The 21,002-nt window shown below is 38.0% G+C and overlaps 1 protein-coding gene across 4 annotated transcripts in view; it reads right to left on the minus strand.

Annotated features, from left to right (window-relative positions):
* The window catches only part of LOC106944913 (cAMP-specific 3',5'-cyclic phosphodiesterase 4C), a 126,668-nt gene that overhangs the window by 53,168 nt on the left and 52,498 nt on the right, over positions 1-21,002 (minus strand). Inside the window, exon 1 of one of the 4 annotated variants that reach the window (XM_015028246.1) lies at positions 8,607-9,882. The exons of the other annotated variants lie outside the window; for them this stretch is intronic. Within the exon in view, the coding sequence (XP_014883732.1) occupies positions 8,607-8,683 (77 nt within the window). The 5' untranslated portion in view covers positions 8,684-9,882. Of the gene's footprint in view, positions 1-8,606; positions 9,883-21,002 lie in introns of those variants that run through there. 4 annotated transcript variants of the gene reach the window in all.

The raw sequence follows: 21,002 nt of genomic DNA on the forward strand, positions 1-21,002 counted from the left end.
CACAAGTTTGTTTTAAATCATTAAGACCAGGTGGACATTTGCTTCTCGACAAACTGTCAGGCATCAGGTCCAAATAAAATGAAAGCCTTGTTTTAACGTTTAAGTGGTCTTCACTATTAGGCTTAATGAGGGACTTCTAAAGTTTTCTTTGGCTTAGTTTTCACTCAGTATGCAAATAAAAGACATGTGGATACACATCAGACTTTAAAGACTATCAACGTCAGCAGAACGTTACTGAACAGTCATGTTTTTAGGGAAAAAACAGCAAAAACCTGATACTGAATCTGAAAGATTCATCAAACATGAAGTTCATCACACAATGTATTTCAATCTTATGCCTACAGTTCTTTAGAAATCAACTTGTCTGTTTAAATGATTAGACTAAATAAAATTGCAACATATTGTCCCTCATACCATGCAAAACCTAGCCAGGTATTTCTGGTTTAGTTTCTGGTGCAAATATCTCGAAATAAGACAAAATTAGCCTACAGGTAACTTTTCATCAAGAAATATGAGCTCATTTTAAGTCAATAATTCCTTAAGATTGGTTAAAAAGTCCTAGTTATAAGTGAAAATATGAGAATATTGTTTGAAATAAATAAATCAATTCAAATAGCTTCCATCTAGGTTATTGCATGTTTCCACTCGTGATGATTTATTGCTGGAGACGAGCTCCAAGTCTTGGACAGTGGAAAGTCTCTGAGGCCATAACCCTAACCTTTAGCTCCATCCTCAGATTCTCTAGGAAATTCAGCTAATTAAAAAACACTAATATCACATCCAGTCAGAGGAAATATAGCTCAGGAAAAAAAAAATCAAGACCACTTAAAATGATCTTTTCTCTTATTTTACTTTTTATAGCTATATGTTTGAGTAAAATGAATATTGTTCTTTTATTCTATGAACCACTAACAACATGTCTCTGAAATTACAAGCAAAAACTTAGTATTTATTTGCAGAAAATGAGAAATGGTCAGAGTAACAAAAAACATGCAACGCTTTCAGACATCAAATAATGCAAAGAAAACAAGTTCATATTCATTTAGAAACAACAATACTGATGTTTAACCCAATGTTGCACACTTAATAAATAATCAGTGTGATTTCACAGGGGCGTTTTTTATTGTTGACAACTGTTAACACAGACAACAGTGCAACAGTGAGCGCCTGCGCTCAATTTCTGTTGGCTTGCTAAATATTTCCAATCTTGATCAAACAATTAATCATTCATATCTTTTGCTCAAATATCAGACTATTTCACCGCAGCTCACTTCTCAAATGCGAGTGAGATAATGTAAAGAGCCTGTCTGCTAACAGAGCCACAGATAGCGCATCCGCTGATCAGCCGTTACTGCGCATGAGCGCTCACTGTGGTCTACACGCCCACTGGTGGCGATCTGCTGTAACTACAGCTTAATGCCTCTCAGCCGAATAGAAGTGCAGCTTAAAAATTATTTCTCTGGTCAAACATAAGTCTTCAGTGTAACTAAGGAATGAGAGGGGATGTAATTATTTCTGATATCCATTCTGTCACATCCAGAAGAGTTTAGAAATCAACATTTGGTGGAGTAACCAGGAGGTTTTCAATGGGCTTCCGTGCAGTGGACTCTTAGTTTTTCTTGAACTGAATGTTGGTAATTAAAAAAAACCTCCAATGCTTTAAATCAGTTTCCAGGCATAGACAATGGATAAAGTTCAATCTGCAACAAGGGTGTGAATAGTTCTGGGCTTAAATGAACAAAGCACAGCGATGTAGAAACCTAGAGCGCTCTGCCTATTTTTAACACAAACAAGCAACATCATGGCTGAAAACCCCAGCATCACAATTATAAATCTAAAGTTACATTAAAATAAAACCCATTTTCCTCCACCAGGCTTCTTGTGCAACATGTTTGGGAAACGTATCGGGCTCAGAAGCAGATGCTGGGGTCAGGGATTTACTGGGAATGAAGTGTTTGTTGGGCCACAGTGTAACCAAATCCCAGCAGCCAAATGACTTCTCCAGCCCAGCTGGCTTCTGGCTCCTATGACAGCATTACTTCTGCTAATGAGAACAAGCTGTGAGGGAGGAGTGTCATGAATGTGCATGCATCTGTCCCTGTGAGTGTGACTGACACTGTGTGTGTGTGTGTGGGGGGGGGTCAGAGCCAAGTTTACACTGATATGCTTTGAAGAACAGAGTCAGAAATTGGTTTCATGATTGGGAGGAAGTTTGTAGGTGGAGAACTGGAGAGAAATGTAATAAATAATCACAGAAGGAGAAGAAGTGTGTCACGTTATGTTTCACAGAGAAATATATATGAAAGCAGTTTGAAAAGATACATCGATCCAATAATAATATCTGCATCCGTCACGATATTGAAAAGCATTTCAGATCGATTATTGGTGACAATGCGTCCAAACTACAACGCCAGATCTATTCAGTCTAATTATGCTTTATGATTTATTTTACATTCTATTTAGAAATCCTAAACGAACTTTCTGAACCATTTTCAAAGAAGGTTTGTGGTAGTTTATTATTACATGTTTGACCTATTTTCTTTTTTGTCAGTTTCAGTTTCTTCATTATTTATTTCACATTTACTCCTAATTGCACCGACTGAACAAATTTAAATTGTTTTTACATGTTTCACCAAGATATGAAGATTTTAGTGCATTCAAGTGTGCTGTAGAGTTATCAAATAAATGTGTAATTCATTATATTTATATCTGTGAGAAAAAAACAACAACATTTTAATAATTCAGCACTGTTCTTCTGTATCGGATTGGTATCGGCCGATACCAAACCTCAGATATCAATATCAGAAAATCCTTATTTCATTATTCTATAGAAGCATCAGGAAATTAACTGGTTTTTATGCTTCGTGCTAAGAAATAATCGTAGAAAAAATCAAGTAAAAGTATGTTTTTTAAGAAAATGTGGAAAACACAGCATTAGTTGACCACAGGGTTGTACAAAATAAAAAAAATTATTTGTTCTCGGTGAAGCAGAAGCAAAGGTTTCCTGCAAGACCAGAACAAAAAGTCTCCTTCACCTGTCGATGTTCATAAAAGTCTCATTTCTCTGCTTCTCACAGAGTTCTGCTACCAGCTCCTCCAGCAGCATTTTCAAAACATCTTTTGGTTTCTTTTGTTTTCTAGGTAAAATAGACACATTTCACACCAAACATGTCCAGAAAAATCTCTTGCCTGAATGTTCAGATAAACATTTCCATGCTTATACTTGGATATAACTGACAGATGAACAGCTTCAGGCAAAAATGAATTACTTTTCAACCAGACTAAAGTACTGCTTAAGATTTTAATCAAAAACACATTCAGATATTCAGAATTAATCTATTAGAAGATTAAAAATGTGCGATATCAAAGTAATCTTACTGTGTCTAAACGTTTAAATTTAAAGAAGTAATAATAATAAATTATTTTCTTCAATTATTAGAAAGTATTTTGGTTTATTCAGATTCATTGTTAGACAGAGAGAAACCAGGTTTAATGGGGGTTTTTATGTGGAGTAGGGTCAAATGTCAGGCGTACAGATAAACTGTTGTTCCACCTCGAGTTGAAAGGGCAATTAAACAAAACAAAAGAAATTAAAACTACTTTTTCACCACAGAATAGCTGGCACGTTAAATTAGCTCCACACTGACTTTCTCCTGCAGAACTTAATTCATGAACTCCCACAAAACAAACAACTAGAGACGATTAGAAAGTGTTATTTCAGAAAATAAAAAAGTTTCTGCTATCCTCATTTAATTATACAATAGATTTTCTGTCAAAATTAATTAGCAGCAACATCAATCCTGATTTATTCAGTAAAATAAATGCAATCACAGGATGTTTGTTTTGAACTAATGTATGTTTCTGAGTGTGAATGTCCACTAGAGGTCGCACTTTGCCTAGAAAGACAATGTGTTTCCACAGAAAGTCACATTATCCATTCTGACAGCAGCCGGCAACAGAAACTGGTTCATGAAAGCTGTTTTTCTCCTGATTTTTGAGGCAAATATAAAACTTCTCAGATTTGTCTTTCTCTCAGTAGCATCTAGTAGGTTAACTCTACGAATTGTTTCTTTTTTAAGTTGCATAAAACACACAGAGGGATCAAAAAGCACCTACAGCGACTCTCTCTCTCTGGTGGAACAATCGATATGGATTTTGGGACGGGTGACGAAGGCAGGTTGCTGGGAGCGCGCTGCTTAGCGTGTGTGTTTGTACACACACAATGGCCGGGGAGCATGTGTCACATTCACGTGTCGCGTTCAGCCAGGCTGGCGGGGCTGGGGAACTATTCCAGGCTCAGCCCGTTTTATTTTGGGGGTCTGTTGTGGTGACGCTGCCCAACACCTCTCCCCACCCCCACACCGTCCCAGTACTGACTGGTACTGGGTGCACTGGGCCTGGTGTAGATCCTGAACTGGGTGGAGAGCCGGACTCCCCAGGTTCTACACTGTAAAACATCTGAAGGTGGTTTGAATTGAACGTGAAAGTCCACCTGCTGCCTAGAAAATGCAAGAAAGTTCTAGGCAAGAAAGTTGCAGGCAACAACAAGAAAAATGTTTTGGGTTTAACTCAGAAATTATTGATTTAACAACAACTTAATGCTGAAACTTAAACCAAATAATTATTTGACAATATAGAAGAAAAAAATCTGCCCTCACTAGTTAAAGAGCCACATTTCTTTATTATCTTCACTCACAATATCAAGTATGGATAACTACTTATTTTACTTTAGAATAATTTAAATTCTTATTTCAAATTGCATGAACAAAATGTCTGATCTGATAATGAATTTTACTAAACATCACAGTGAATTCATGGCCCCTGCGCAAGGATGACACGCAAATTTGTGAAGCGTTCCTCATTTTAGTGTGAACAGGACATAAAAACAAACATTTCCCTTAATAACACTTCATAACTCGCTACATTTATTTGACTTAAAGAGTAAAAGATAGTTGACACAACTAAACGCAGCTCAAATGTTTTGGAGTGTAAACTTCACCACATCCAGGGCTTTTCCAATGAAATATTATTTTATTCATGCATCTCTGATATTATCCAGTTTAGAACAAAAAAATAAATGTACTAACATATTTCTACAGCTATAAATAAAGTTTTCTATGACGTTTTTGTAACTTCAATTGCAAAACAAAGACGTCAGAGGTAATAAATAACCACTGCAAAAACACAAAGGCTTACCAAGTATTTCCGTCTAGTTTCCAGTGCAAATCTCTCAATACTCTTGAAACAAGACAAAATTAACTTACAAGTAACTTTTCACCAAGATATACGAGCAAATCTTTAATATCGATTTTAAAAAGTGTTAGTTTCACTGGCAGATTATTTCATTTAAAACAAGACTTGTTTCACATGTTATAAGTGAAAAAACATAGTTTTTAAAAATTAATATTACGGAATAAAAGCTCCTACAACTTTCTGAAACGTTACTTTTAAGTTGATGCAAGTCATTGAGTTTTGCACAGTTTTGTGCCTCCATTCTGTTTCCTTTCGATAATAATATTCATCTTAATGTCATTAATTATTATTACTATGCAAAGATGTCATCATATATTAAGCCAATTAGTTCCAGTCAGTTAAGTAAAGCATAAACTTGCATCTTCTGCCTCCATTTATTTCTTGTTTGTCCTAAATTGGAATAATTTGAGTATCAAAAGGATAAAAAATATCCAAGAACCAGAGTTGTGTTTTCAAAAAAGAGGTAATAAGCTGAAGTGCATCACTGGATTTTTTTGGGCATTTGTTTTACCAGCAGCCCTGACAGAAAACAATATAGTTTCTAACATTAACATGCTAATAATAACAAAGCTTGACAGAGAGAGTATATATTTGCAGCTAATAAAGTGATATTAGCTGAAACATGCAAACGGAAACTGAATGATGCATCTCTCTGATCCTGCTTGAAGTCTTAAAGGTGTTATTTCTATTTTTAAGCTGTAAGACACTGTTCCTTTGCTGTGGCTAGATTATTTATAGGTTGACACTTCTTTTATCCTCCACATCTCTACTTCATTCAGTTTTAAGCACACAATGTACAACGTGTGAGAAAATTTGTTAAAAGGAAAAAAACAGCCACTTTCGAAGATCGCAGGTGAGTGCATAAATCAATTAAAGGATAAGGAAATAAAAGGTGGTTTAAAGTGTTTGCACAATATCAGCACAGTGTACGTAAAGTTTTCTTTGACATGGAGGTGTGGTGTGTGTCTGTGGTCACTGCAAGTTATAGTACAGCTTGAGGCTGAGTCACCAAATGACCCAGCAGCGGTGTAAAGAACTGGGTGGTTCCCCTGTTAACGCAAACCAGCTTCAGGTTTGACACCAGTACAGACCACCACAACACATGCAGCGGCAAAATGTGCAGAAATCAAACAAAACAAGTTACAATCGCAACAACAGTCAAGCAAAGACATGCAGAAGGTGGCCGGCGTGGGGTTATCGTCAGTGCAGAGTGAGTCAGCGCTTTATTGTGATGTCAGCTGCAGCAGGCTGGGAGACCGTCCACAACTCCCTCCTTCTGCTCAGAACATCAGAACCACGAGCGCCTCACAAACCGAAGCATCACCGACGCAAATTTATCAGCATTTACTTCAAGAGCTGAACAAACGTGGCAGAAAAATGTAGAGAAAAAAAAACAAAAAACAGGAAGTCTATAAACAGAATGTAGCCACAAAGAAAACTGGCTTCCTCTCAGAAAGAGTTAGGCAACATGGCAGCAAATAAAAAGCAATGCTGCTAATGCGGCGCAAAAACTGCAGCGTTTAAAGAACTGCTTTTTCACTGAACAAACTTCAGTACATCTAATTGGGATTTTATGTGACCCAGAGCCAGACAAAACAGTGAAAGTGAAAATAGTGGTTTATAATTTTATCTACAAGATAAAATCTGAAAAATGTGGCATGCACTTGTGCATGCATTAAGCTCCTTTCTCAGAGGTTTTAAAAGAACATTAGAGAGTAAAAGGAATCATGAAGAATACAGGAAATAAGTCAGGGAGACAAGTTCAAAGAAAAAGAGAGAGCATTAATTAGTGGAAGAGCCAAAAAGCAAATGGTGACTCTGGAGGAGCTGTAATCACCCAATGTCTCAAAAAAATCTGACCTTTACAAATGAGTAGCAAGAGGAAAGCAACAAATCCCAGATAAAGTTTGTAAAAAGCCATTAAAGTGAAGAAGCAAAATGTTATTTATGAAGAAACACACAAATATGCTGAACAAACGATCTCAGTGACAGGCAGCATGATGCTGTGTGGGATCAATTTCTGGTCGGAGTTGTTGTTTGGATGGACGGAGCTAAATGAAGGGCACTCCTGGGAGAGTTTCGCGTTTCAGCAACTCTAAACATCCAGCTGGAAATACAACGGACGATTGTATTTCATCCAGGACATACATCGCCATTTAATTCAAGATTTAAAATGGCCTAGTCAAAGTTCAGACCTAAAGCCAGTTGAGAGTACGTAGCAAGACTTAAAAATTGATGTTCACTGTTATTTTAGAGCGAAATACACTGCAAAAACACAAAATTTTGTCAAGTATTTTTAATCTAGTTATATTAGTACACTTGAAATAAGACAAAAATAACTTGAAAGTAACTTTTCAGCAAGTTATAGTAGCTTGTTTTAAGTAAATAATTAATTAATATTTATTTAAAAAGTATTAATTTCACTGGCAAATGATTTGTGTTAAGCGAAATAATCTAAAAGTTATGCGTAAGTTTGTTTTGTCTTATTTAAATTGTACTAAGATATTTAAACAATAAACTCGACCATTAAATACTTTGTATAGATTTTGTGTTTTTGGAGTGTCGGAAAAGATTAAATTTAAAAAATGTGTAAACCTGGTAGAAACCCGGTTCAATAAACCTGTAACTGCTAAAGATGACTCTTTAAATTCATTTTCAGCTTTTTGTCTGTATAAAAGTTAGAAACCATGTGTTACTTCAATTCTGCTTCACGGTCACACAAAAAATTCAATAAAATGCCAAACAACGAATAAATGTGAATTCTTCAGAATAAAATGCTCATTATCTTTCCTCCACAGTTACTGTGAAAGTCATAGTTCACTGAAATAAAGTAATATTTTAGGATTAAAGTGGTGAATATTACACCTTTCAGAATAAACTATTAGAAATGTCTGGATAAAAAACAAAGTCAAAGTTTAAGATATTTACAAGTTAGAGTTACTTTTAACAGATCATAATATTTACAGAGTTTAATTTGGCATTATCCTCCAACTCCAGACTACTTTTTAACACTTTTAAAACTTTACACAACCTTGAATTTTGTCAGAAATAACAACAGAGACGAGCTGCAAACAGGAAATGTGTTAATTTCTAATCAATCCTTGTTAATCTTTTACTTTTGTGTTTTTATCTACATCCTCTCCACAGCATTTTCCTCTGTAGCGGAACAAGAGCTTCTCTATCTTCATTTTTATGACAGCACCCTGTCACTGTTGAGCGAATCTTGAAATTAGAAAATCTAAATATATTTAGTTCCTGTACAACTCAACGTTTCATTCAGTTAATTCACAAATCCCTCCAGGCCTTCCTGTGACTGCAAGCTGAAAGGTGCAGAAGATAATTTGGCAACGTACCCCAAGCACGAGTGTCTCCGACTGGCTCTGAAGCTGCTCGGCAGCCCCAACTTTCCCACTCGAACCTCTTTGTTCATTTTCAAAAGAAGTTCTGATTGCACATCTGTCCTGCGCTAAATCCAAGGTATGGACACCAAGGCACAGGCTGGTGTTTCTGGATTCATCCCACAAGGCACGTTGTTAGAAAAACCAAAAAAAGAAGTCGTCTAGGTCAGAGGTTAAAACAAAACTGAAAGAATCCGACGGAAAATGTATATGAATCATTTTTATCTCCTGAGAATGCAGGGTGACCTGCATGGAGGAATGCTGCAGAGTCCACCTGAAGCAGCGTCAGGCATGCCCCAACAAGGACACCAAGGTTTCTCCAGGGGAAAACCGACGAAATGCAGCTGCGGATTTTACTGCTCTGAGAGATTTGTTGAGTTAGTCTTGCCTCTTCAGGAGTTGCGGTTAAAAAAACAGCCAAAATAATCCCACACGTGACAAAGTTTATCTGCATGCCAGAGGTCTTTACAGATCCAAACAGCGCAGGAAACAAAAAAAAAGTCCCTGAGAGTTTGAAGGATTGTTTAAAAGTAGCTTGATTACTCTAACTCTGTCATTCTCTCACTCTCTGTGTTCGCAGAAAGGGGAAGCGTGGTTCTGCTGCTGATATCAGTGACACTGCAGGGCAGCGTCACCAAGGGTTAACCTCTTCCTCTGACAGGGCGAGCGCTTGCAGAGTGCCCTGAGGTGGCTGAGGAGCGCAGGACGGCCCACCCTGTCAAGACGTCTGATTTATGCAGAATATCCACGAGCATGTTTAAGGTCCAGGCTGCCCCTCTGCTTCAGTTTCAGGTTTCCAAAACAAACCCTTCAGCGGTGAAGTGCTGGTTCTCTCCAAGCCGGGTGTGACTGGCGACGCAGATTGTTACAGAGGAAGCACTTTGTTTGTGAAAAACAGATCTGACTGCACCAACTGCACGGCTGGCAGATGTTTTTCTTTCTGGCAGAGCCGCTCGACGCAGCTTTCATCGACACGTGGGGATCAGCATGCAGTTCGACCTGATGCCCTCCTTCTGCTGCCCTGAAGCCAACAGGATATTGTTAGAGTTGGTGCTGGGCAGGCGAGCAGCGATGGAGAGAGGGGAGGCATGCAAAGCAAAATAAAAACAAAATGATCGTGCAGCTACACACTAGCATTTATTTTTTATTAATTAGGGTTGTGTGAAAGAATATTTACTGACTAAATTCCTTCAGCTGTTTCATGTTTTGTCACGTTACAACGAGAAACTTTAATGGAATAATTTCTAATAAGTGGAAAGAAAAGAGGAGAAGTTTTTAAAAACTGTAATGCATGTCGAGTATTTACTCTGGTGGCACTAAATGAACTCCAGAGCAACCAAACTACTGCATGGAATCAGTTCACAATGATTACAAACAACAAGACATTTTTAATTTTAAGTGTACTAAATATTATCTCTTATTTCACAAGACCTATGGAACTGTGAAGAAATTATTCCACAAAAATTCACAGACTTTAAGTTAAAGTTGGTGGTTTTGTACTCAGAGTAATTTGAAGAATTAGTTTCTTCGTAAAACTGATTTCCCTTCTAAATCACAATTAATCTACAGTTGGTGCTAAAATACATTCACCACAAAATCTTACCAAGTAATTTGGTTGGTTTGGTCGTATTACACTTGAAATAAGACAAATTAACTTAAAAATAACTTTTCAGTAAGATATAGAAGCTTTTTTTAAGTAAATATTGATGCAAAAGTACTTTCTATTGGCAGATCAATTCACTTACGGGAAAAATGTTGCTATAAGTTAAATAACCTGCCAATCGGATGAGTACTTTTCCATCAATATTAAGGAATTATTTACTTAAAACAAGCTTATATGTCTTACTAAAAAAGTACTAATTTGTCTTATTTCAAGTTTGCTAAGATATTTGCACCAAAATTGCTTAGTAAGGTTTTGTGTTTCTGCAGTGCCAAGAGGTGTGAATACTTTTGCATATTAGAGAACAAGGGAATAAAAAAACTGAATAGAATTAATTTTAATTTAATAATTATTTGCTTATTTTTCAAAATATTTCCTAAACATACTCTCCTAAACCAATAACAGAGAGCTGCTGCCATGAAAATGACTTGAGACTAAATCTGGAAACATGATAAATTACACCAATCAGGCGTCTTTATTGCTATCCTCACATCTTTAATGCCTTGTATGATTTATCACCATTTCTTTCATATGAGCTGCCCTCAAGAAACATCAATACCGCCCAAAAATCTCCAGTTTTTTAATCTAAAGGTATTATTACCGTCTTTCAATAAGACCGTCTGCCATCTGTCTGCTTCTTCTCTCTCTCATTGTCTGCCAACGTGTTTTCAAAGCTCTTATTCTCTCTGTTCTTTCTGCTTTCTGCTGTACGTCCTTCAGTTTTTCACAGACTGTACAGAAAGACGGAGATTCCCACAGAGACGTGACAGATTTATTTCAGGAATCCGCGGCTTCGAGGTTGCCAACTACTTATCAGCATCTATTGTTGTTCTGGCTCAAACGTGACACCAAAAATAAAATTTTGAGCTTTAGGAGGAAGCTATAAAACGAACCTGCATTTAAACCTAAAGTCTGTGAATCTTTGTGGAATAACTTCCTCACAATTACAGACATAGTTCTGCTGAAATTTGAGATAAGATTTAGTTAAGATAGATTCACGCTGGGTGTGGCGCTCTTGGTAGGTCAAATGTAAAAGAAGCATACACTTAAAATTCAAAATATCTTCTTGTTTGTGCTTTAATCATTGTGAACTGATGTGCTGAGGTTGTGCTTAAATGTAGGAGATTTGATCTTTACTGGAAAAATAACAAAAACGCACAACTTCCTGCAGTCTCCCAGCAACCAGCACAGCCGTAAATGGACGCGGTGTTTGAAGGTTACCTTGTTTCTCTCAATGGGGAGCGAATCGCATCCCTGCCTGCAGTTAGCACATTATTTATGAAATGCTGATAGTGGGACAACTGTGTTCGAAGCAAACGGCTAGCACTGTTACAGTTAAATTAGCGACCTCCAAGGCTACATTCACACAGCAGGTTTCGATGCTCAATTCAGATTTCTTGATGAAATCCGACTGTTTTGCGTTGTTGTTCATATTACTGAATAAATGCGACCAGAATCAGATTTCTGTGTGAAAGATTTATGACCCCGAAGAGACTCGAATTTGCAGAAGAAGGGCGTAGACATCACACAGCGGCGCATCGCTTACTGAAGCAACAGTAGATGCTGCTGTCTATGGATCATTTTTAAAGTTGTTCAGCAATGGAGCCCAGAGTATTATCACAAGATCACAGCAAGACGAATGAAGGTAATAAAAATGAAGGTTGCTTCTCGCTTCAACCATCGTTTGTCCAGATTTACTGCTTCTGGTTTCTTCCAAGAAAGAATTATGACGCATGTCTTCTGTCAGGTTTTTAAGAAATGGCAGGACAAAATGCAGGACGACAGTTCAGACCACAGATGCTTTGAACACTATTTAGTCACACATTTAGATATGTCACAAATCAGGTTTGTCTTGTTGACGCTGCCATGTTTACAGGGATGGAAACCCAGTAAGTGACGGAGGAAAAATAACAAGGTCTTCAGTTACGTTAGGGCTGAGTGCAGCAGTGCTCCTGTCACCTGCTTTTTAGGAACTACATCCACCTGTGTAAATCTCCACCCACAACAGGAAGAAAAAAACAGGGCTTCAGTCGTATTTGCTTGAGGTTGAAGTCTTATGGTGCGTTCACACCGCGGATCAAAACCGTGTCTGATGCTTCAAGTTTGACGCGTTTGCACTTTGAAGTTGGACGCCTGGCATTTTACTCCAGACGTGCGTCACACGTGTCAAAATCGTGCGTTGGGAGGAGCCGTTGTTTTCCGGTCTGTTTGTATTATGCAGGATGAAACTGAAAGAGTGGCATCAAAACATTATGTAGTGAAACTTTCTGCAATCATAACAGAGGCTCAGATGCCTTTGCTGAACATTTTGTGTTCAGTTTCTGTTGAACAAACAACGGTGACAGCTGATAATGACACGCGTTGGAGACTTTTGTTCTCCTGGTTACTTTGAACAATGGCGGATTAAATATTGAGTGTTTAGGTTTTATTTACTGAAATCAACAGAATCTTGCCATCAGGCGCGTGTTTGCATTTACCAGATAATTCAGAGGTTTTGTGAGTTTTACTGTCGAGGGTCACTGTCAGTCCCAGTTTGACGACCCGCTACCCCAAATCTCCTGGCAGGACACCAGCTAGCCACTACGTCACCTAGCGAAGTCTCTCTGACTGGTTGACGCTTCACGTCGAGCAGCAGAAGTTCAGCTTTTTCTACTCCAGCGTCCGACGCTCAAAATGCTCTAAGCGCTTCAATCTCGCCCTCGAAGCGCCTCCACACAGACTGAATGTGAACCAGACGTGCCTGACGCTCAAAAAGCGTTTGGTATTTGAATGCAAATTTAGTGAGACAAGTTCGGACAGTCCAGTTTCAAATTCTCCATGAACAACTGAGCAAGCCCTGCTGGTTTGTCTGGAAACCAGTTCATGAAGTCAGAAGTCCTGTTGCCTCCAGGCTCCCTGCACTCTACATACTTTCAGCACGCGGCCCAAATATGTTGCCGATATGATGGTCCTTAAAGTAGTGAAGAAATTCTCCTGTCTTTGCATACTGTCACCATCCTACTCCTAAGTTCAGGTGGTTTCCAGCCTTCTTGTTGACAGAAAAAAGAAACCAGAGTAAGTTAGTGTTAGACATGCATTTGCAAGCTCTGCCGCTGTCCTGCTGGTTTCGGGTATCTTGGGATTCTCAAGATAAAGTGTCAAATAAATATTTGATGCAGTGAGAGCCACTGGTTATACTCTGTTGAGCTGCATGAGACTCTGACTGTAAACGGCTCAGCAGCAGAAGTAAGAAAGAAGTGTGGAAATACATTTCACAACCTGTCAAGTCTCGTTTCACACTTTAAATTATGCAGTCAGGAGCCATGAAAATGAAGATATTGTGATGTATTGTGGGGTTAAACCCAGTCATCCTCATGCACACACCAGTACATTTTACTGCAAATCAGATAACAATAGTATAACAAAGAGCTGCTTAAGTTAAAAGCTTGAAAAAAAATTAATGAAAAATCGTATTTGTTTCAGATGTTTTTTGTCTAAACAGTTATTTAATTTTATTGCAGAATTGAAGCGTCTTTATTTTCTGTCTTGTCCTGTTGTTACATTTTCTATTCAAATTAAAGACGTTTTATTCGTATAAGCCTTATTAAAACTTATCAGACAGAAAGAGACAGTTCTGCAGGGTCATGTGCTCAAATGTAGACATTTATGAGGTCAACTGGTGTCAATCAGTCACATTTTATTCATGCTGCATTGCTATAAAGCTCTGAATAAATTTAACCTCTGGGTTTGTTTATTTATTTTTTCATTTTTATTGCACAAATAACAAGGAAGGGGATTAGATAAGCTCCTAATAAACCTGCCATAAAGCACTGAGTCCATTTCTTCAGTGACGTGTGGAGAAAACTACTGTACAGGTATTATATAAACTATAAATGTACAATAAAAATACTGTTATGTTCTCTTTAATCCAACATCCCATCAAATCCATGCAAACGTTTTTATAAACTAACTTCACAGAAACATTTGTCTAGAAAATTAGGACATATTTCAACAGCTTCCCTGCTTGAGACCAAAATACCTGCAAAACTGAGATGCTTAAATATTTCATGAGCAAGCAGCTTAATGTCACTTGAATGCATGATGTAAGTAATGTTTGTATGTTAAGGACAAACCAGCTCTGAAGCAGCAAAGGCATCCAGGTTTCAGGTTTACCTGGAGACAAGGTTTTATTTCACAAGTAAAGATGTGACACCCGGTGAGTTTAGTCTCTGATAAAGACGTGAAATAAAAAGCTTTTGTCGCTAATCAAATTTGGCTCATGATTGTGGGATTTACAGCAAACTTTATAATCTGCAGCTTTCGTTTTGGTAATAAATGTAACGATTTAGTTGCCACACAGACCTCCAGTAGCTCAGCGATTTTAATTTTACACTCAGACACACCGAGGGAAACTTGATTAACTATAATTGCTTCTTAGCTGCTGTGCAGTAATTTTTATTAACAGGTTCATATCAGATGTTTCAGCTGGATGGGTTTGACTAAGCATTCAGTGGAATAATGAGGAATAAAAAAAGGTCTGCGTTCAGCTTAACGCTACCAATAAATGTCAAATATTTTATTTTATCTGGAGCTGTAAAGACAATGAGTGAAAATTAGAACTACTATAAGAAATAGAAAATATTTATTTTATATTCACAATCATCAGTCTTACGTTAAATAATATTCCTGTATTAGAAATCATTGTAAAATAATTTTACAGGATTCTGCCTCCATTTTCCCTCATAAAAGTGTGAAAAGTGTGTTTGCAGATAAAACCTCCAGTTTTTGCAGCTTTCCCAGAGTTTCTTCATGTGGTCTGCAGGTCCCTACTCTGCACTGGAAAATATGCCCTTTGCTTTTTAAAAAATACATAAATCTCTTGTTTGTTCTGATCGTGACCTTCTGCAGTCTCAACCATCAAAATTCATACGAGGTTTTGCAGATCCCTGCAAAACATGATAACATAAGCAAATGGTATGATCCTGTTCTTTTCTGACGTAAACTAGACACACGCTGCCTGTTGTGCAGTCATGAGGAAGGAGACAAATAAGGGAAATGGTATCCATGAAGGGCCAGCCTTGTGCTAACTGTGACGAGCGGCCCTCCTTCTCTCCCACAACACAGCTTTTTCTCAGCCAGACAGAAACCTGAGGTCAGACACAAGCAATCTATCTGTTGCCACAGGAACTTCTCTGACCTGAGCCGGGCCTCCTGAACACCTTAGGCTCTGAACAAGACCTTCTTTTTTAGTTCAAGAACAACGAGGCCATTCAGACGACACTGTTCCCGACGTCAACAAAATCATGATTCCCGAGTCCTAGCGCTGCTTTCTCCAGGAACAATGAGGCTGTTTTTTTGTAAACTGCATCCCATGACACTCGATTTATTGGCGTGATAAAAAAGAATACAAAAAACCAGGATGAGGTTCCGCGGTTCGCACCCGTTTGATTATTTGTCCTTTTAAAACTTCACTTTAATGCACTAAATCCTTTTTTAAAAAGCATTTTTAGGTAGCAGGCCACTAAAAAGAAGTGAAAGGAGGATTCAGGATTTACAAAACCTTCTCAAACTGCAGCATGCACCCCCACATCATGATGCTGCCACTGTATTTCATAAAGTAAAGTTTGCATTCAGATATAGCTCCACACATTGAGGTTTGTGGGAGGAAAAAAAAAATTGTTTTGGTCTCATGTGACAGATTTCTCCCACACGTTTGCTGTGACTTATGGCTTGAGGGGAACCAAACATCGGTTTTCTTTTCTCATGTCCGTCACGAAGGCCAGAACTGTGCAGAAGGCGACCGACGTCCCACCGGCTGTGAATCTCTGCAGCTCCTCCAAAGTCACCTTGGGCCTCCTGACTGTTTATCTAACAAATGCCTATAATGTCTGTTCACTAATAAACACCTCAGGACTTCACACAACTGTTTATACGGAGATTAATTTATTTAGTAACAACATGACTTCTAAAGTCAGTCCATTACACCAGATTTTATTTAAGGGTATCAAAGATAAAGGGGTTGAATACAGACCTAAGGCAAGTGTTTTCAATTTTAATTTGGAAAAAAAAAAAAACTCTTTTCACCACACCGCTTTGTGTTGGTATGTTTTTAATAAAGATCTATGGTTACAGTTTCAACACTTCTACTCATGTAAATCCCTTAAAAAATGAAAAAATAATCTAGTTTGAGAGACAAACGTGATTCTCAAGGAATAATTAGCAGAACTGAGAAGAATAAAATTTCATTATTTAAGATTAATTTTGTGCAAAATATGTAATTAACAAGTCTGGCAACACTTTATTTGAAGGGGTGTGCATAATATTCACATGACATGTTATAAACACAACATGTTATGAACATGTTAGAGTCTTCATGAATGTTTATGACTGTTGTCATTCAGTAAATAATGACACTTTTGATGCAAAGTTGTATTAAAAGTTGCATAAAAAGTCAATTAAAAGTGCCAACTTTGCATTGTTTGGTAAATAATGACACTTTTAATGCAAAGTTTCATTAAAACTTGCATTAAAAGGCCAGTAAGTGTCAACTTTGCATTAAAGTGTCATTATTTACCAAATTACACTTCATGACAACGCTCATAAACATTTGTGAAAATTCCTTCATGTTACGCAAACCCCTTCAAACAGCGTTACCAAACAGTGCTGTATATCAGCCTGTAGATCTACCCTAAAGCATAATGGGTCACCTGTCATAAAACCACTTCGCATCAAAATATCACCAAAAGTCTAAAATTGCCTCACGCTGATCCATAACTTTTGCACAGTACTGTTTGTCCTGAGGTTTACTGAGTTTCGCCATGGCAACTAAGACAGTAAAACTTCCCCTCTGCATCCCAGCCTCTGTCATTACTCCGTCTAAGCCCACAAGGTGCTTCAAACCCACAGCTAAGCCTCCACTTCACACAGCTTCACATCAAAAGCCCTACCTGGGCGTGTGCGCCAAGGTGAAGCGGCGTTGCAGAGCGATGCTGCGGTTCACCAGCAGCTTGCGAAACAGCAGCGGGGAGTGTCGAGGGGAGTCGCAGGGGGACATCCTGGGAGAGCCGCAGGGCGAGCTGGACGCCGACTGCAGCCTGACAGGCTGAGCGCCGGAGCTTTCCAGCACAGCTTCACTCATGCTGCTGAGCAAGAGTTCAACAAACTTTTAAACTGATCCCTGCACTCTTCAGTCCTCACAGGTAGTCCATCTCAGATCAGCAGAATGTTTCACAACCCTCCTGTTTGATAATGAGCTTCATACTCTGATGGTCCCTGAGCGCTGCCAGCGTCAGGATCTTCATCACCTTTCTCCACTGGGCTCTCTGCAATCCACCGTTGATGGACACAGACATGAGTGCAGGAGTGAGCCCTCCCCTTGGCACTAAGCGGCGTGTTTACACAGCGCTGAGCTCTGCCTAAATATGGCCAGGCCTGAATTAAAGTGTCGTTAGCTCATGCCACAGGGGAGCTAGCTGCGTCCAGGACTCTCTTCACGCAGCAGAGAACCTGCAACAAGCACCAGTTTACATCTGCTTAGCACAAACAGAGAGCGGTGGCCGCGGCTCTCCTGCAGACGAATGCCAGAACCGCGCAGCGCCGGGAGGCCAAAGCTGAGGCGCTGCTTGTCACCGAGGCCCCGCTCTGTCTGAAAACAGAGCGCCAGAGATAAACGATAACGGCAGTCCTGGAAATGTCATTTTAACTTCTGCTGTCATCTCAAGCGGAGTGTGCAGTTCCTTCCCAGTGTTCCTGGGTGGCAGTGGAAAAACTGCATTTCATCTTTGACCCACAGACGCTCGGCGACCCGAGTCTCCTCTGAACCAAAACACGGCCTTGTAAATCCAGCTAAAACACACGAACTGACATCATAAATCTGCTTGTGCCTAAACATTCAGATGTTAGACAGAACACGCACAATTTAATCTGCTCCAATCAAACAATAAAGGCTTTAAAGTGACTGACGATCTTTCGCTGGCTGCACAGAGGAAAGTGCTTTGAGAGTTTTAGGAGGATTTAGTTCAGTCTGTTTTCACCCTCAGGTTCACAAAATCTACACCTCCAGAGGGTCTCAAACAACACATCTTAGGGAAATCTCTCAAACTTTTTAACCTCCTTCTTGACTAAAAATTAACAAAAGTAATCTCCAACCATAATAACCACAAAAAAACTCGGTTTCATATTTAGTAATTACTAAAAAAAATAAGAAAAACGCAGAAGTTTCACACTTTCATTCTCTGGTTTTCAGTAAAAATATGAAGAAGTATTCCAACTTTTACCTTCAGTTTAAATCCCTATAAGATTTTTTAAAATTTAATCAACAGTTTTTAAGAATTTCATCTGAAACGAAGAGCAGAAAGAAGACATTTGCAACAAAATGTCGATTTTTCACTTTTATTAAAGTATAACAGGCCAGACGGCATCAATATTGTCACTTTCCTAAAGTAATGTCCTGCCATTTTTTTTGCCAGAAGTTGTTTTTTTTTGTTTAAAACATCTTTTTAAAAGAAAGAGTTGTTGATTTTTTTTCTCCCAACACCACTTTTAGCAAAAAAAAAAAAAACGAAAAAAGACTTAGGATTTTATTTTAATATGAACCTTTTCAAAATGTCCTCATTTTATTTCAGTTTCAAAATTAGGATAAATTATGAAATTATTATAATAACAATTAAACAATACATTAGTAAATTATACTTATATTCCAATGATAAATTATGAAATTAGATTATAAATGCATAAAGTGCTGCCAGCGGAGGCCAGCAGGTGGCTCCTGTGGACAAACAAACTCCCACAAATGCAGCCAAAGACACAAACAGTGCAACTAATCTGCCAAACGGGCTTTTAAATCCCCGTTATTGATTCAAATCAATAAGGAGAATCAGCAGATTCAGTCTAAGTTAGATGTTTGCATTTATAGAAAGAATATAGATATATTAAACTTCCACTGTAATGTTTATTTGATCGTTTTAATGTGTAAGATCAACAGAAACTTTATTTCTGATTCAAAGTCCATCAAAAAATGAACAAAATAGCAACCAAACAGATACACATCCAAAATCACTAAAAATATATTTTGATAAAATTTTATGTTAAAATTACACAACATTTAACAACAGACAGTTGTACCAATGTCTCTGCAAAGGTTATGATAATTTTATGTAAGACGAAGAAGTGTCTTTCTTCAACTTTTCTAAAAAAATTTTTGATTTTTTTCCCATCTTTATTAATACAAATAAGAAATTTTCCTTACAATAATTGTGCAAACTGCATGTATTGTCTTTTTTTTTAGGAATATGATATGTAGTCACAAAAAGTCTCATAATTCATGATCTGTTCTTTTTCTTTTGAAAGTAGATTAGTTAAAAAATATTTTGCAAAAACTCATCATCCCTCTGGATGTTTGCAGTAATCCTAAATATTTGCTGTTTATTTTTCTGATAGTGAAGATGAGTCATGTTTTCCACCAACATCCACGTCTCAATCTGGGTCGCAGTGGTGAACCTGGAGTTTTCTACCACCTTACAGGAAAAATAAATCTAATTGCAGCCTCTGATAACTGGGATCTCACTCTTCCCTTCATGATCCGAATGTCAGAACCTTCCTGCTCCATCCACTTATCCACCTCAAGCAAGAAATCACGACCCAGACTCCTCTCTGGGAGGCAGAACCTGGACCAGGACGGAGATCCGTGACCTCAGAGTCGCAGGAGCGAACTCTCACCCCGACGGCTCCTGAACTTTTGAACAAAGCTCATGACTCAAAGACTCTCATTCAAACGTTTGCTGTGTTGATTTGGGTCGGAGAAAAGACCGGCTGCAGAAATCCACGTATTTTCCTGAAGTGACGAATGAAGGGATGAGTGGAGCAGTTTATCAGACTGAGTCACAAACCTCTCCTTCCTCCTCCAACCTGATCAGAAACATCCGTGCAAACACACAAATAAAAACACGGCAAGTCTGGAAGAGACAATATGTTCACTTTAGCTTCATTCTCTGTTTGCACCTGAAACATCCTCGACCAGGGACTTTGTATAAAAGATGGATGTTGATGATTAGCCTGCATTTTCTCTCTAACACTAAGTAACTCTGACAAGGCCGTTGTTTCACAATTCATTCTGTGCTCCAAATAAAAATTTCAAAAACATTTCATGCATATTTTCTGTGATGCAAATAGCAAAAGTTACAGCTAGAAAAATATGAAGAGCCCATTGAAAACCTCCTGGTTTTTCCACCAAATATTGATTCCTGAACTCTTCCTGAGTTAAAACATTAGTGTTGTTGTTTCTAAATGAATATAAACTTGTTTTCTTTGCATTATTTGAGCTCTGAAAGCACTGCCTCCTTTTTGTTATTTTAACCATTTGTCATTTTCTACACATAAAAATACAAAATATTTTGGAGACATGTTGTCAGTAGTTCATAGAATAAAAACACAATGTTCATTTTACTCAAACATAAACCCATGAAAAGTTTCAGGGCTGAATGTCGAGAGGCAATGAGAAACATCAAATTGGGTAAAATATGTCAAATAAATCTAAATGATTTAAAAACACATAACTAAAGGGATCGAACTCATGTCTCAATCAGGCTGAAACAAAAAACTGAGGACAAATTGAGCTGAAGAAACACTAAACAAAATAAACCATCAGCACAAATACATTCAGTGCAGGTTAGATTACAAATCAAACATGTTTGATTTTGGGGTGGGTGCAGTAC

The sequence above is a fragment of the Poecilia latipinna genome, unplaced genomic scaffold (genome assembly GCF_001443285.1).
Source record: "Poecilia latipinna isolate Pla-1442-1.1 unplaced genomic scaffold, P_latipinna-1.0 Scaffold118, whole genome shotgun sequence".
In the NCBI taxonomy this organism is placed as follows: Eukaryota; Metazoa; Chordata; class Actinopteri; order Cyprinodontiformes; family Poeciliidae; genus Poecilia; species Poecilia latipinna.